This window comes from Oreochromis aureus, linkage group 23, assembly GCF_013358895.1.
Source record: "Oreochromis aureus strain Israel breed Guangdong linkage group 23, ZZ_aureus, whole genome shotgun sequence".
Lineage (NCBI taxonomy): Eukaryota > Metazoa > Chordata > Actinopteri > Cichliformes > Cichlidae > Oreochromis > Oreochromis aureus.
The window spans coordinates 21,053,323-21,070,848 of record NC_052963.1 but is presented as its reverse complement, the minus strand read 5'-3'; the positions used below and the strand labels follow the sequence as shown (position 1 = coordinate 21,070,848).

Genomic DNA, 17,526 nt, shown 5'->3' with positions numbered 1-17,526 from the left:
TACACAATGTATCTTTAATACCCTTTATTAAACGCCTTTAGGCAACTGTTGATGTGATTTGGCCCTATATAAACAAAATCCAATGTAATTGAATCCATTGTAAAAAAAAAAAAGAAAAAAAGAATTTGGTAGATACAAAAAACCCCTTTATCATCATTAAACAATCTATTATGTAGCTATTTACTTTGGTGTAGCATGAATGGCCATGTGGGAGGTGTTTATCAGTTAAGATAAAGCTAAAACCTTTGAAATATAGTTAAAAGGCCAGAATTTACGCCCTCATTCATGCTTTTTAAAGTTCAGGCCGATTCTGGCCCCCGGGCCTCATGTTTGACACCCCTGATTTTGTGAGTGAAGCAGCTAGGACTCTTAAACTCTACGTTATTAACATGGCACACCATATTCATGCCACCACTGGCAGGTAGAAACTTCTTTTTCTTCGTGTAACTGGGGAAAGTCACCAGTTTTCACTTAGAGCAGCCTGCAGGCTCATTATGAGTCAGGAAGAGGAGGAGGGGGGTGATTTTTATGAAGAAACACGTGAAATTTGTGGCTTTTTCTTTTAATTCAAAATGTGCTACTTAGGAGTGTTTGCTTTTAACAGCAGGTGGTGGTATACCGATGCAGGTACGCCGGGCCACAGAGGAAGTCGGTTTGATCTTTAACTGTTGCTCTGCCGTGGATTAAAATGTGAGCGATCAGTGTCGGTGTGGTCTTTGAGGGGGGAAATTACCATCGACCTTCGACTTTACGTTGTAAAAAAAAAAAAAAAAAAAGAAGAAGAAGAAGAAAAAGAAAAGGCGCCATACATTTCAAAGGGTGTGTGGAATATTTAGCCGTTCATGCGGGCTTAAATAGCCTAAATAGACACGTAAATATGGCCCGTGTTTAGCTCCACGAACACGATAAAACTGAAGGGTAGTCTCCCAGCGCTACAGCGGCTAGCGAAGAAAAATTCGCAGATGTTCTGCTTTTTTTTTTCCTTTATTGGGGCCGAAAAAAAAGAAAAACACGGGTTAGCCAATCATTTAGAGCGGCTTTAAAATGTCTGAAAATCACCGGGTGACACAACAAACATTCCCACTTACAGGACTTGGTGCTTCGTGGCTGGATAAAAGTCGCTCGGGGCGATGCAGGGCGGCGACTGGGGGCATCGGTAGCTATCCAAACCGTAGCCTGAGTGAGCGCTTGACAGCTACAACCAGGAAGCCCGGCGGGCACGTCGAGCGACGTCGGGGAGAGCCAATCGGAGGGCGGAGCTCGGCTCAGAGCGTCCAATTGGGTTCGAGCGGAGGCGGGCCACGTAAATTGACGTAAGGTAAAGGCAGGATTGCGCAACTCCGCTCTTTTCTTCATCCTCCTTGGGGATAATAATAACGAGCCAGAGCTGCCGCCAGCTGTCGTTTTCTCTGTTATTTAGGACAGAAGGCGTGCACATATAAGTAAACCAAGCACCCTGCAGATTAAAGCATGTGTAATGGTATTCTTGTGTGTTTAAAAACTACATAAAAAGTGTACTTTTATATACTTTTACACACGTTTATCACTAAATAAGTCCAATTTGAATCAATCCCCCCACTGCAGCCGCACATCTTCTATAAAAACTACATTAAACTAAATTATAAACATAATTTCCAAATTCACTGAGCCGCTTTCTAACCACACACACACACATACTCACACATACACTCACTCACACCACCCCTCTGTGGCCAGTGCGTGCGTAATGGGGTTTGGAGCGCGTAAGCACGTAAACAAAAGCACATTGTCGGTGCCACTGGCAGCCAGTCTGCAAAGCCAAAGAGTGGCTGAAGTGAACAGTCATTTCCATCGCTCTCTCCATACTGCCAGAGAGCATCAGAAGATCCACGAGCAGCAACACAGTAGGGATGGGATTACTCACCAGCGTCCTCCCGCACTGGATCCACATCTAAGGTAGTGGAAATGTTACTCTTTTGAGCTAAATGGGGGGACTGGGCACGGTTCCAAATTATCTGTTGTTTCTGTTTCGTGCCAGGAGAAGTTTGGGGCACAATAGGAGGTTGTGGGAAATCAGTTGTAAGGTAAGTTTGCTTGTTTCCACCTTTTTTAAAATTATTATTATTAAATATATCAACAAAAAAGCATTGACGGTGAATTCCAGCTACATTGCCTCACTAGAGCATCACTTTTTCGCACTTTTAAACACGTCTCATCATCTACGTGTGTTGTTGCAGTGATTATGCCGTGCGTCCAGACCCAGTGCGGCTCGTCTCCTCAAGGAGCCAGCCCAGCCTCCCAGAGCTCCGGCGGAGAGCGCAGCTGCGATTTCCTCACCCCAGAGTTTGTCAAGTTCAGCATGGATCTTACTAACAGTGAAGTGTCGGCTGCAGCCTCGGGCCCCACCTTCGGCCCCCTGGCGGACTCTTATGGCTCCGGGTACGACGTAAAGCCCCCGTGTCTGTTTCAGATGCAGGTCCAGGGGGAGCTGCCGTGCGTCAAGGTGGAGGATGCGCACGGGTGCCCGCGCTATCAGCCGAATCAGCACCCCGCGCACCAGTCAGACGAGCTCCTTTCTTCCCCGAGCCCCGTCTATTACTACCGCTCCCCCTCCCCGCACTCCTCCCTCACGCCCAACTTCCAGCTTCCGTCGGGACACATTTGGGAGGACTCTGGCTCCCTGTACAGCTTTCGGCAGGACTATTTGGCGGCGCACAGGAAAAACGCGCTGTCCAGGTTTTCCCTGCTGTCCCTAAAACACGCGCAACACGACGGCCAGAGTTTGTCCACGTGCCAGGTGAAGTTTGACGGAGCTCTGGCGCACCAGCAGCTGGAAACACCCACCGTTTTGGGCTCCACCGGCCTGGGCAAACAGAGCGGTGTTGGATTTGCTCACCCTCTCCAGCTCGCGCACGGCCACCACTTTATGGAATACCAGACTTCTTCTGCGCCCGGCCGAGGACCGCTGAGCTCAGAGGGGGTGTGCGCGGTGTGCGGGGATAACGCAGCCTGCCAGCACTACGGAGTGCGTACCTGCGAGGGCTGCAAGGGGTTCTTCAAGGTTTGTTTTCAGTGAAGGTTTATTACAAATCTGCAGTTTTAGAGGATGAAGATCTGAAAGTTGTTTTTTATGGATATTTGCTCTTTTTTTAAGCTCAAAAGTCTTCCAACATTTCTGTGAAAATATGGTGAAAAAATAACTACACACCCACGGGAATTATATCCCATAATGCAACTCTAATTCCAAGTAATTGGCTATAATATAAAGCTTCCCCCGGGGAGCTCTGACCGGCCTTCTAAATTGGACATTAGACTCCAGAGGCACGTTTTGTTCTCTTGGTCTCTTGACACGCTCGTTAAACGTCGCAAATGTCCTGTATGAAAATGGCCACCAACGTGCCATGAATCAAAACCTTCCCCTTCGTCTCTCACTGGGAGATTCCCCGGGGCCAGTCTCCAAATTATGAATGACCACGACCCTCTATTTACCCAGACCTGCCTGTCCGACTGCTCAGTGCCTCAGATGGCCCACAGGAGCAGGAGTGCTGCTGTTAATTTTGAAGGGACAATTTAACCCCTTTCTTAGGTTACTTTTAGCTTTCTTATCTTTCTAAAATGGCTCAAAAGTATTTTTTTTTAACAATGAGCCCTCCGAGATGTATTGTCATGACAGTATGTTTATTAAAAAAAAGTCCGCTATTACTATTATTATGTCTCTTCTAGTTGTTTCTTTCATAGGGACCGTTTTTTTTTTGTTCCCTTTTCTCATATTAGATCTTTTAAAAGATCCATATGGTTCCATATTAGAGACTAATCCATCAGCACACCTTTCTAGAGCCCGAAATTGTGCTATAATTTGAAACTTTTACAAGAAAATTTCCAAAGAGCACTGAAAGTTGTTTTAAGTTTTTAAGAAATACACCAACAAGTTAGATTTTTATTAACCAAAGAGTCCTTTAACCATCAGGTGTGTTTGCTGGATCAGGAAGTAGACTGAACTGATGTAAATTCGACCACACCTCAGCCCGAGAGCCATGAACCTATTAAAGTCCAGGATTGCATTTTTCAAAATGTATATAGAGTAATATGCAGATTTTTCTTCTCTCTGTGCAGCGCACAGTGCAAAAAAATGCCAAGTATGTGTGCTTGGCTGCCAAAAGTTGCCCTGTGGACAAACGCAGAAGGAACCGATGCCAATATTGTCGCTTCCAGAAGTGCCTCGCAGTGGGAATGGTCAAAGAAGGTAAACAGATAGACCCGAAAAGCTTCTTAAACCATTATTCTTGGTGCCGTTTAGGAGGTCAGAGCTGAAAAGTGTCGCCCTCTTCATCTTTTGCTCTGCAGTGGTGAGGACAGACAGCCTGAAAGGTCGAAGGGGTCGCTTGCCGTCCAAACCCAGAGCTCTTCCAGATGCCTCCTCACCTGGCAGCACCCTCCTGAGCGCCCTCATCAGGGCGCATGTGGAGTCCAATCCTCCACCTTCTCGCCTGGACTACTCCAAAGTAAGTAGAACTGACACTGTTGATAAAAGACTAAGACATAGTAGAGTTATAATCATTGGTATCGTCCTTCATTCCAATCTGATCCGACCGGTGACCTTTAAATGAAGTTTAAAGAGAATCCAGGAAGTCCCCCAGGAGACGATGCTCAGCATGTCCGCCAGTTTTATGACCTCCTGACCAGATCGATGGAGGTTATTCGGGGTTGGGCGCAGAAGATCCCGGGTTTCACGTCTCTACCTAAACACGACCAAGACCTTCTCTTCTACTCGGCCTTCCTGGAACTTTTTGTTTTACGGTTGTCGTACAGGTAAATAAGCTTTTACACATTTTATATAGAATTTATTTGCCTATTTATTTATTTATTTATTCACCTCTGCCCTCCAGCTTCACACGTTAAGCACAGGCTGTTGTAACATTTCAGATCCAACCCAGAAGAAGGGAAACTGATCTTCTGTGACGGGTCAGTGTGGCACCGGCTCCAGTGTCTGCGGGGCTTTGGGGAATGGATTGACAGCATTGTTGAATTTTCTGCCAATCTGCAGAGGATGAACCTGGACGTCTCCACCTTCTCCTGTATATGCACCCTCGCCCTGGTCACCGGTGAGACGTCCAAGAACATTTTCCGCTTCATGCTATTTACAAAGCTTAAAGACATAACCGATAGTGACCCTGGATTATCCATTTTCATAATATTCAACATGGGAATGTTACCATTTACAATCTTTTTTGTCATTAACACAGGTCCAGTTTAAAAAAAGAAAAATCAAAATAAAGATAAAAGAACAATGCTCTATAATCTACAGTCACATTATTAAATCATGCCGGGATGTGAAGCTTTAATTTACTGCGGATAAACTTTCCTGAATGTGAACCACATGTTTAAGGGATGGCACGTAAGCTGGACTGATTGTTATTGATTTAGTTTCTCTGTCTTATCTCATGACTATTTTCCAGTCAAAGGTACCTGCAACACTGATTGACCGAAGTAATTTCTAAATAATAAAGAAAGATTAGATTTTAATAAGAAAAAATATATCCTCTTGATGAGTCAGTGGTAACATCTGAACATGTGAAATGACAGATAACTGGATAAGACATTAGCAGAAATGTTTTAAATTATAATCAACTAAAACAGTTAAAAATAATAGAAAAAAATAGCTGAAACAATTCCTGTTATCTAAAATCACAATTTTGCATTTTATCTTGCCAAGTTGAGGCTTTAGGGTACTTACCCTGAATGTAATCCTAATCAAAAGCATTTTCTTCTGATCAAGTAAAAATGCGTAAACATAATATGCGAAACTTGGCAAAAGGTGTGCAATTTTACATAATTTGTGATATCATGTAGAACAATAAGTGCAAAAATTAGTGTAAATAGTTTAAATAGTTATCTAAAAGTTCCAAGTAATTAGCCCAAAGTAAAGGGTAATGGCTGGTAATAGTGAAAAAAACAACAAACAACAACAAAACAATAGTTTGTGTGACAACTTGTTGATAAAATTTAGTCATGTAATTATGGTTGAAATAGCAAATTATAATAACTAACTTTCTAGTTAAAAATATCTTAAAAATGATTTTAAAGTAATGGATACATTTCTATTAGCTAAACATGGCTGCGAAAAAGTAAAGACAACAGCTAAAGTTAGCTAAAAGCAAAGAAGTAATATTACATAGAATCTTTTAAGATAACAAAAATGGTAAAAACATTAAAAACTTTTGGGGAATAATTAGTTTAAGGTAATTTAATAGTGTAATTAGTTTTTTTTTTTTAAGTGGTTGAAATAAAGAAAACCAAATTGATAAAAGTAAATTGTTTAAATAGGTTTGTTAGCGACAACTAGAGGCTCAAAAATTTTTTAACTAAATTTATTGGATAAATGGTTGATATAATTAGCTAAACTTATCAGCTAATTAACATTACAAATAGCAATGATTGGAAAAGCATTGACACTTCTACCTAAACAAAAAACTCTTTAGTCTACAATTTATTTGATAATGGTTGAAATGTGGTTCATATAATTAAATTTTTAAAAAAGTTAATATGGGATAAATAATTTTTAGAATGTTATTTAAAAAAAAAGGTTAGCTAAAAGTAATTGGGTTGAAAAACTAGCTAAAGCTAATTTGAAATAGTAAAAGAAAAATAGTTGAAACAGCTAAAAGTTTGAGACAAATGAGTTTGTTAGCTACAAGTTGGGGCCCAATAAGTGGGCTTTAAAATTAATTGAATAAATTATTAATATAATTAGTCAAACCTATTTGGCAAAATCTTAGCTAAAAATAATCACTGGAAAAGGATTGAAAATTAGACCCAAGCAAAACAATCTTAAATATGTGATTTATAAGATAAATTGAATTGAATGATTGAAATTTGGTTGATGAAACTGAATTTTAAAAAGTTCACATTCTTTGTTATTTCAGAACAAAAGCCTTGAGATGAATGTAGCTACTAGAAATCTGATTTACAAGTAGTAATTTTACTAAATGAAATTATTGTAGTGGTTAACTTTGTAAAGTTAGTTAATTTTTTGCTTAATTCTCTGCAGAGCGGCATGGGCTGAAGGAGCCAAAGAAAGTTGAGGAGCTACAGAGCAGCGTGGTCAGGTGCTTGAAGGACGGCGGGACGAGCGTGGATGGAGGCTCAAGCTGTTGGTCCAATCATTTGTCCAGACTTTTGGAAAAGCTGCCGGAACTGCGCACTCTGTGCATCCAGGGCCTGCAGAGGATTTTCTACCTGAAGCTGGAGGATCTGGTGCCACCGCCAGCCATCATAGATAAGTTATTCCTCGACACGTTGCCATTTTAGAGAGAAGCGAGGACACACACGGGGACGTTTTTCTGTGGTTTTCTCGCCGAGGGCACTGTAAGACCTCTTTTGCTTTGTTCCCGATAATAATTGCTGACTATCTGGATGTTGTGCACAAAAAAATAAGAAACAAAAATTTTTTTAAAAACTAATACCGAGCCAGAAGATCACATTGGGATGAGAACAAGTGATATGAGAAGCGGAAGCAATTTAATCCAAGAATTGTGACCACTTTATTTCTAAATATAACGTCACTGAAGCATGCTGATGACTTTGAAAAAGAGGATTAATTTCATTGCAAGACTGAAATAAGCTTTTCCTACGATTATTACTCTGTACAGTGTGATTTAATGAGCCCGTCAGGCCAAAATCATGGACTGCAAGTGACTCAGACGACTTTATTTTACGCTTTCTCCTGCTTCTCATTGTGTACAAAGGCATTTTGATACGAGACAAGGCGTCCCATCATGTTTATTAGTGATTAATAATATTCATTAACCTCTGTTGTCTTCTCAGAGTAAGATGTCATTGTCCACACTTTCATAAATAAAAGACTAAATGAAGTTACACTGGCTGGACTGCTGGGCCTTCTATCATTTATTTGAAACTATGGTTGGACATTTGATCTTTAATCGGAGGAAATTCAAAGTCCCTTTAAAAATATTATATTAGATTTACTAACAATTCTAATTACAATATATAACACTTAATTCAATTTTCTAACACCTACTGATGTAAAAACGCATTCTTAAAGAGATTCAATTATTTTATTTTGCTGTTAAATTTTAATTATGTTTTCAAACTTATATGTAAGTTTGCATTTTTTAAATGTACTTCTTGCATAGACCGAATTTATGTCACGTTGTTTTTATGCAAAGCTCATTCTTTCTGTACGTGTTGGTTCGTATTAATGCAAATTTTTTAATTTGAGAAAAGATACCTAAACCACTATTTTAAAGAAGTCCATCAATCAATTATACAATTTGTCCTTGCTTATTATTTTTTATGCATGCAAAAATGCCATAAAGTACTCACCCGTACTAACACATTATGGGTAGCTGGCTGCATTCGTGTGAAATGCTGCAACACAGTTAATGCAAAATTTGCACGATTCATGCAGGAAACAGTAAATATGGATGCTAACGCCTGCCAGTAAGATGAAAAGAAGCAAAAGTAATATGAGCAGCGTTTCTCCTCTTTAGTTAATTTGTCAGTTTTTTCTGATAAATAATGAGAAAAGCAAACTTTGGAGATCCATTAAAAAATAAGCTATAAGAAACCGTATGTATGCCTGTATATGAATGTAAAGGTCACACTGGCAGTGTTTTTTCAAAGTTGGCAGAGTTTACACAGAATTTTCCGAGGCATGACTGTAGGAGTGTGTAAGTGTGTTTTTGTGTGTGTGTGTGTGTGTGTGTGTGTGTGTGTGTGTGTGTGTTTTCTGGCCATCGGCTGCCTGACATTTCTGCAGCCCTTTGGTTAGATGTGGCATTAAAGAAGTCAGTTTCTGCTGCCGTTAGCAAAGATAAAGGCCCCGAATTCAGCACCTACACCAAGAAAGGCCAAACAGAGGAAATAAATGGAGGCGCCGATGCTGAATATATCCTACGACCTTGTGTCGCTCCTGTCCATATGATTAAAATCTCTTCTAAAACATTACATTCTAAAAGTCTTCAGTGAAAAGCCAAATCCTTTAAACAGCAGCCTAAACATTTTTAGTCATACATATGTAAATATTTCAAGTTATTCCAGCTGATTTGTACTCTGCAGCTGGTGACATGTGTTCTCTTCTATCTGGCTGAAAACATTGATTTCATGACTTGAAAAAAAGGTCTTATAGGATGATGTTCCCAAGGAGGTTTTAATAGGCCTGCAGGTCGATATCTGGGGCCGTTCGGGTGCCCTGGCGTGGCGAGCTGAGATAGAGATAAATCGATAACGGTATCTGAGAAACATCCAATTTATTCTGATGATGATGGTGACTGACAGGTGCAGAAAGGGAGTGCAATACAATAACTGATATTTAACAGCCAAACAGTGCTAGTTCCTATAGCACCTTGAATTAAGGTCACAGACAGGAATGTTTTACAAAAATTAGCCTATAGGAAATCTATTGATCCACAAAGTCATGCTAGGGCATCATCGCATACACAGTATATGTCAGTGCCAAGTCCCTGCAATACTGTAATACACTGTATAACCAAAAGTATGTAGACACCCCCGTCTGGAGCTCAAAGGAAACTTGTGCAGCTGTTACCACTGGATCCCAGCCTCGAAGAAGATGTTGGCTTGAGTTTGAAATCATTTGCTATTCATATTGCTAATAACCAAAGAGCAAAACTACAGAGCGCAAGAAAAAGGGATTAAAAGTTCTTTCATGCACTTTTTACACAAAGATCGAGCAGCAGACAGTGTACCCAGGCTGTAGTTCATTGCAAAAAGACACTTTTAATGTCCCATAACTGATATCAGGTGTAAGAACAACATGTAAAAGCACCTTTCATGTTGCATTTATGGATATTTAGCTCATAAAGGCCTCAAAGGCTCCAAAATTCACTGTGTGTCTGTTAAATTAAATATGAAATATGGTGTACAAAAATAGGAACAAATGTTGAAGTAACTGGTACCCAATGATTTACTAATATAACATTTCCTAGTTGGTTCTTCTTTAATTCATCACTATCACTACAATAGTCCTGGAGTGATTAAGTGAAACAATGTGAACAATGGATCAACTACTTCACATTTTTATGTGCTGTGTTAGCTTTGATGTATCCTCACTTTTAGCTAATGTTGTAGTCCTGTGTTGTATGGTGCATTCCCAGACTAACAAAGGGACCAACACAGGTTTTTGTGTTTTGCGGCATGTTCATGCTTCCTCTGTAGAGATGTGACCTTGGGGTTAGTGGGTTATTCTTTTTCTTTGGCACACTTGTTAAAGTAAGACCAGGAAATAAAGGTGTTCATTTAGTTATCAAAAGCCTTTCCAAAGAAACAGCTGGCAGATGCGCAGATGTTGCTTTAGTACATCAAATAAAGACACAATAATGAACAAAAAAAGCAACAAAAATCCACAGCTTAGTCAAATAATTAATCAGATACAACTTCCAGAAACAGGCAACATCACAGAGGTCAATATGCTGCCCCAAACAAAAGGAAACCACTGACCAAGGTCAGGTCCAGGTCATTCTTTCCACTGATGCAGTCCCAGTGGCCATTCTGAAACCAGCTCCACTAAAAAGAAAAGTGCTAAAGCTGGAACTGCTGACATGAGCAGCTAAAGGAGAGGATGCTCCAGGAAATTCATCGATAATTCACAGATGCAGCTTGCAGATTCTGTCCGCCAGGATTCTCTTCCTACCTTAATTTCCCCAACTATCCTAACAATCGCTTCTCAAACCTGTCAGTCTGCAGCTTCTCAAAAGGCACCAGCAACTGCACCAGCTCTCTGTCACTGGAAATAGGTATTGTTAGTTTAGGGAAGATGGGTTCAAGCAAACTCCCACGCAGAAGGCTGGGCAGGAATTTTGAATGAAATGTACAAACTCAATTCCAAAAAAAAGTTGGTAGGCTGTGTGATGCAATGATTCAAAAAACGTATAAACTCGTATTTTATTTGCAGTAGAACAAAGAAAAAATATTAAATGTTTACACTAAGACAGTTTAATATTTTAATGAAAGGTTTAACTCATATATTCAATGAAGTAAAACAGTAAAAGGCTGGAAAAGTAAGTGCTACCTAAAAAGAACGAACATTTTGCAGACAATCAGGTTCATTGGCAGCAGGTCAGCAACGTGATTGGGTATTAAAAAAACAGCATCTTAAATAAATCAGCAAAAACCCACAAATTCTGGAACAATTTCAGAATAATGTCCTCTATGTATAGACTTTTGAATATCTCATCATCTACAGTCTATAATATCATCAAAAGATTCAGAAAATCTGGAGGAATCTCTGTGCGCAAAGCACAAGGCTGAAAATCAGTACTGGATTGGGATCTTCAGGCCCTCATGCAGCATTGCATCAAAAACAGTCACGTTTCTGTTGTGGACATCAGTGAAAGGGCTCAAAAACACAAAAATAGAACTCAAAAAAACTTCTATTATGCAAAGAAGATGTGTTACAGATTCTTGTCAAAAGAAGAGGGGTTGCTGCACAGTGCGAAACATCTGGTTTGTATCATTCTACAAGTAATCATTCGTTTTATTTTACTCCTTTCTGTTTCCACTTCCCGTTTCCTCCTGCCTTCTGTATGTCGCTGTCTGTCACTTACTTTTTACCAGCATTACCGTGGGACTACACTGGATGGCCTTTAATGTCACGTTCCCATCACTGTTTTGTTCCATCCTTTGCACAGCTTCAAATCCCACTGGGAGCATTTCAGAAACAGAGCCTTTAGTCTGTGTGGGGTCTTTTATTTTGAAAATTCCCTGGATCCCTATGTACTGCTTGTATCTGACTTCCTGCCCTCTTCACCTGCTCTGTGCAGCCTCCTAAAAAATAGACCTGGCACCATGGGGACGCTTATAAAATACACAAGGAAGCATTGTGTTGAGTTGGCGTGATCAGCTTCAGTGGCCACGTCAGAGCCATCGAAGGTTAGTTTTCCCTCATTGTGGTTTTTACTTCCTGCCTTTGTTAATTTCCCCCCGATTTTGTGATTGTCTGGCCCCACTGCCCCCCACCTGTAAGTCCTCTGTGGTCATTTCCTGTGCTTCTCTGACTGTGTTGTTCCTAGCCTTCTTTGTGCTCCTTTTAGATCTTTGTATTATTGCTTCATATTTTCAACCTGCCAGTTTTTGTGCACTGCTTTCTGCTGTTTGTAAGTTCTATTAAATATTTCTTTTCTTGGTGTAACTTTATCTTGATTGATTCATCCAAGCCCAATCCTCTATGACGCCAAGTTGTAGCTATTCCAACCCAAAGTGGAAAACCCACGTCTTTATGGAGCTCACTGTGTCCTCCATCAAGAAGAGCAATTTCACTTGGAAAAAAAAACACTGCAAAGAAATAACTAAAAGCCATGGCATTCATGCCCATGATGAGTAGATGTAAATGTTTGACCATAACTATACTTCCTGTGTATGGATCCACCAATGGGTTGCTTCAAAATGTTTTACCTTAGTATATGGAAACTCCTTTCCCGTATTAGCAGGACACAGTCAGCTCCATAAAGCAGTGGTTTTCCCAGGTTTGGTTGGAACAGTTAATCTGGCCTGCACAGATTTTTCACCCATCATCAATGAAAGAGAGCCACAACTATAATAGTAAACTTTGGGTATGCTTTATAAATGTTAGGAAAATAGGGGAGAACACCAACAGGAATCCTCATAAGCTATGGATTTTATATAAGACAAAGTATGGAGATCCAGAAGGTCAGAGAGTTCAGGCAGCAGTGAGAACAGACCTCTGATTGTCTCTCACTGTCAAACAACTCAACTTCCATCAGAAATGGGCTGTTTTTGGGGCTCGTGAAGCCCCTCGGGCTGGCCATGGTCGCTCAGGAGCGTCAAGTATTTTATCTCAAGTGCACAACTCGTGGGGTTTTTCTGAGGCTCTGACTTTGATCTCTGCATCCATCCAGCTTCAATACAGCTTAACCCTTATCGCTAGCAGCCCAGAGCCCGCCAGCATCAGGACCACCGCAGACAGATTTATAGGCAGGGGCCCCCCCTGTTACTTTAAACATGTAATCCATTGCAGATTATTACAGATTACTGGACAGATGCATCAATAGCTGTCATAATTATAAATGAATACTTTCCATTTGAAGTCGCTACAGCTCCTACAGCATGCATGAACCACTTTTAGAGGTCCCCAGACAAAAACAACAAGCTGGATTGTTTCGGTCTTTTATCAAACATTTTCAATAATCAATAGTCATTTTTCTTTTAAGAATGGATAATCCAGAAATCAATACATATTCGTTAAATGTAAAAATAAGTCACCACACTGATGATTGCATAGTTTGACTGGACTCTAATCTCAACATTTATCATTTATAGCATGAAGCATGTTGTAGACGTGCAGCTTCACCTTCTGGCTGCTTCTGCAGATAAACACAAAGCTGAGTTGGTGTTTTCAGGCCGGAGTTATTTTCTACATACTGTAACTATATCTGGAAATGATGAGGATTAAACTCAACCTCTCTAAAGCATACATTGTATTTGTTCTCTCTTGCCATTTGGCTCTTACAGTGCTTGGAGCGCAGTTTAAAATAAAGTTTGGTTTCATTATGGACTGTATGTCTTAATGGATGCTCGGTAATCAGAAGAAGTAGATTCTGTCAATCTGAACAAACATTTCATCACTAATCCAACTGACTACATGAGTCTCAGCTGACTGCAGGTTTTAAGATCAGGTTTCCCTGATCTTAAAAACAGTGCTATTAAAGAAAGACTGAAACTAGGACCGGGCTCAATTTGATAATTGCTAATATGCAAAATGTCATGACCACTGATCAGTGGCTATGAGTACCATTCACACAGAGTTGGGGAATGCTTGCAATACAGTGCCAAATCACAACAGTTGCCTCAGAGCGCTTTATATTGTATTGTGTATGAGTAAGCACGTAGTGACAGTGAGAAAGACAAGGCCCCTTTTAACAGGAAGAAACCTCTGGCAAAACTAGGCATCGAGTTGGGAGTAATAGGAGGACAAAACACACACTGTCAAAAAGAGATGGAGATTAATAATAAATAATGATTAAAATGTTGTATAAATACAAAGACATGGCACCCTTAGGCCCCCTCCTCAGTTCAGAGATGGTCATTCTCTTTTCACACAAATGGCTTCCTTGACTCCTACCAGGATGTGCACATCCTCATCACTTACCTGTAAATAGACTGGTTCTCATACAGCACTCAAAGCACTTAATGCAACATGCCTCATTCACCCAAGCACTTTTTTCACTTTTTTTTTATCTAACATTCACATAACTTCAGGTCAGTATCTTGCCAAGGATATTTGGCATGCAGACTTGAGCAGCCAGGGGATCAAACCACAAACTTTTGGATTAGTACATGACGTGCTCAAGCCTTAATGTATCCATATGCATTGGCCTATGGTACACATCAGCTTTTCAATACTAACAGTCTAACAAACTCAATGGCTTGGTGGTGTTTCAGGATAGGATATTGGAGCCCTCTTTTACCTACATTGGGTAAAACTGGTGCAACCATGTTTCTGCCTGAAGTAATGGCACTTGTATGTGAAATGTAGACTGAGGACTGGTCCTGATGTGAAGGCTAGGGTCACCCTTTAATGTCTTATGAACTACCTCCACTACTCCAGTAACTGGAATGCAAGTGAGAAAGATTCAACGTCAAACAAGACCATTGTTTTTATCTTCCTCCATAATGTCTCTTACTTCTCCACAAATATCCAAAGTGTTCTGAATGTTGTGCTTGGAAAAGGGCTACCAAATGGTTGAGGACTGAAGCCAAAAACCTGGGAAGATGTTGTCAGTTGGTATATAAAAGATGGCCCATAATGTAACCCAATGGTAGGGCAGTCCTGATGTAAAACCTTGCCTTCTTGGTCCTTAGAGACCAGATGTGACAGGTGAGGGTTTGATCTGACTGAGAAAACAAATGGGTAAACATGCAGAATAAAAACTATCCTGCTTTGTCATCTATTTTACTCTAAATAGGGTTTTTTTACTCTAAATTGTAATAAACAGTTTTTACTGAGGACACACATAAAAACGACTGAGAAAGGCAAACTGAGGCTAAACCCCTGTTCTTATAAGTTCTTACCTTTCTATGTGCATAACATTTAAAATACCCAGCAAACATTTTGAAAATAGTTACAAAATGAAAACTAAGCTAAGCTGATGTCAGAGAAATAATGCTTTCTTCTGGGTGTCACTTGAGCATGTTGGACTTTATAGAAAAGCCAAGGTTATGTAAAATAATGTTTTAAATTATCCTTTGTCTTGAAGTTGGCAGATTTAAAAACATTCAGGAGGACAAATAGCCCATGTTAAATATGAATTAATTTGATTTTAAATTTAATTTGAAATGTATAATTAGCTAATCGCATGGCAGCATTTAAACATGTAGACATGGTCATGACATTCTGCTGGAATTCAATGTGAGCATCAGAAAGAGGGAGAAAGGTGATTTAAGTGACTGTATTTCAGAAACTGCTGATCTCCTGATATTTTCCCACACAACCATCTCCAGAGTTTGCAGAGAATCATCAGACAAAAAAGAGAAAATACTGAGTGAGCAGCCGTTCTCTGGAAGAAAATATCTTCAGAGGAGAACGGCCAGACTGCTTTAAGCTAATAGGAAGGCAACAGCAATTCAATTCTAGTTACCACTCATTGCAACCAATGTATGCAGAAGAGCATCTCAGTCTTCAACAGCAGAAGAAGCAGAAGACCACACCAGGTGCTACTCCTGTTAGCCTAGAAGAGGAACCTTTGAACCAAAACAGAAAACTGGACAACATAAGATTGGTGACCATGTCCATAATAGCAACATGGAGGGCCAGTGAGTGTGTATAACATCTAGACAAAACCAAATGCATGCTGTTTCTAATAAGAAAGAAATACGTTGGCTTTCTTCATAATAAGAGTTTGTCCAATAAGCCAGACTATAACAATGTTGCTCAGTAAACTCTTAAATTTTATCACCAGGGCCTTATTGGCAGCTCCACCAAAGGGAGGTGAGGTTTGCACAAAGCAGATACAAGCTGTGACTCTAATACTAAAGGCCAAATGATTTCATTTCCAAACTAATAGGATATAATTCCATTTATTCAGTCTTACCTTCTGCCTCATTATGAAATTTTGCACAAAGTCCCAGAAGAAACTAAATTCCTGTTTATAAATCAGCTCCGGATTGGAGTTTAAAAGATGATAAATCAGGTTCTTGATGCATCACTTAGGCTCTTCTGTGTGTATTCTGTCCTTTACCTCTGGGCTGAAGTAATCCAGTCGGGTGATTCAAGTGTTCAGTCCTCGTCCTGTTAGCAGACAATGCTAATTTCAGCTGTAAACTGTGAGGAGCTCCCTGAGGGGGTTACCCCTCAGAAATAAAGCACTCTAATCCCTCCCAATTATTACCTGTTGTCTCGGTGACAGGAAGATTTAGAGATAGAGTTGCTGAGTGCGCTCTTCATGATGGCAAAATATTCCAAATCCACTGATTGCTTTGCTAATCAAAGCCTAGATCTGAATCTGACGGGAATATGTGGCTTTAAAACCTTCTGCTGGGACCTGCGGCATGATCACTATTAATGTATATGATAATAATAATAAATGTGGGAGTTCTTCACTTCTTTGAGCCCACTGTGAGCTCCACTTTACTCTGAAATACCAGCGCCCTCTTCCTCCTCTATGCTGGTACTGCAAACTGTTTTCATTAAAGTGGAAAGTAGTTGAATTTCTGATGTACTTTAAGTGTGCAGGACTCGTTTCGTGTCTGGCATGTTCTCAGCAGTAGTTTTGTTTGCACTGCTGTGCTGTGTTAGATTCATTACACGGGAAAACAGATTCAGCTGAAATATAAACACAAAAAAGTTCTATTTTCTGTAAATGAGCTGACTTTAAACAGTTTGTTTCCCTGTTAATGCACACAGTGTAATAATATCTAACGTCTTACTGCTGCATAACTGTTTCCTAAGCTAAAAGGGGTTTTTTTTGTAATTGTTATCATTGATTCCAGCTTGTATCTCTTTTTATACAGGTGTTGCTTCTTCTTATAAATAAAGTGACTTGTCTAAAAGACTTTAACCTGAGATTTGGCGTTCTTGTCACGTTCTAACTCAAGCAGTCATGAGAGGACCGGGTGCAGAAAAAGTGAGAGAGATGTAACAGAAGAGCAATCTGTGGACCTCCGAGGGGGAGGAGGACGAAACACACGACATGAAAAAGATCTCCACTATCGCAAACTCTCGCTCCTTTCCAAAAAAAAAAAATGCTTAGGGGACTGTTTGAAGAAGGGAATGAAGGAGCTATAGGCTCCGGAGGACTTTGAGGATTATAAGAACGTTCACATTCAGAGGCGGCGGCCTGGTGCGATGGGCTCAGGCCTGTGAAAGCCCCTGGATCAGTTCTGCGTTCCTGTGAAGAGTGATGGGCAGCTAAAGTTCACCAAGACTTTGTTCTTCCTCTTACATGCTGACCACGTGCATGCATCCATGACAAAGGCACACTGCTAATGAGAAATGATTTGATGTGAACACCACAAGGGGGGGAAAAAAACTGTGTTTCTCTTTTTGGTTTGGTT

At 40.2% G+C, this 17,526-nt stretch overlaps 2 protein-coding genes across 2 annotated transcripts in view; one reads left to right on the top strand and one right to left on the bottom strand.

Annotated features, from left to right (window-relative positions):
- gpd2 (glycerol-3-phosphate dehydrogenase 2 (mitochondrial)) overlaps positions 1-1,250 on the bottom strand; it is a 39,662-nt gene extending 38,412 nt beyond the window's left edge. The window contains exon 1 of the mRNA XM_039607027.1: positions 1,089-1,250. The gene's annotated coding sequence lies outside the window, so the exon portion shown is untranslated. The remainder of the gene's footprint in view (positions 1-1,088) is intronic.
- Positions 1,251-7,923, top strand: LOC116310266 (nuclear receptor subfamily 4 group A member 2-like). Its single transcript, XM_031727027.2, has 9 exons — positions 1,251-1,318; positions 1,852-1,935; positions 2,018-2,063; positions 2,217-3,040; positions 4,093-4,222; positions 4,324-4,481; positions 4,589-4,788; positions 4,903-5,081; positions 7,028-7,923. Exons 4-9 carry the CDS (start codon positions 2,222-2,224, stop codon positions 7,285-7,287), a joined length of 1,746 nt encoding a protein of 581 aa, XP_031582887.1. The 5' UTR covers positions 1,251-1,318; positions 1,852-1,935; positions 2,018-2,063; positions 2,217-2,221; the 3' UTR covers positions 7,288-7,923.
- Positions 7,924-17,526: the final 9,603 nt, after the last annotated feature.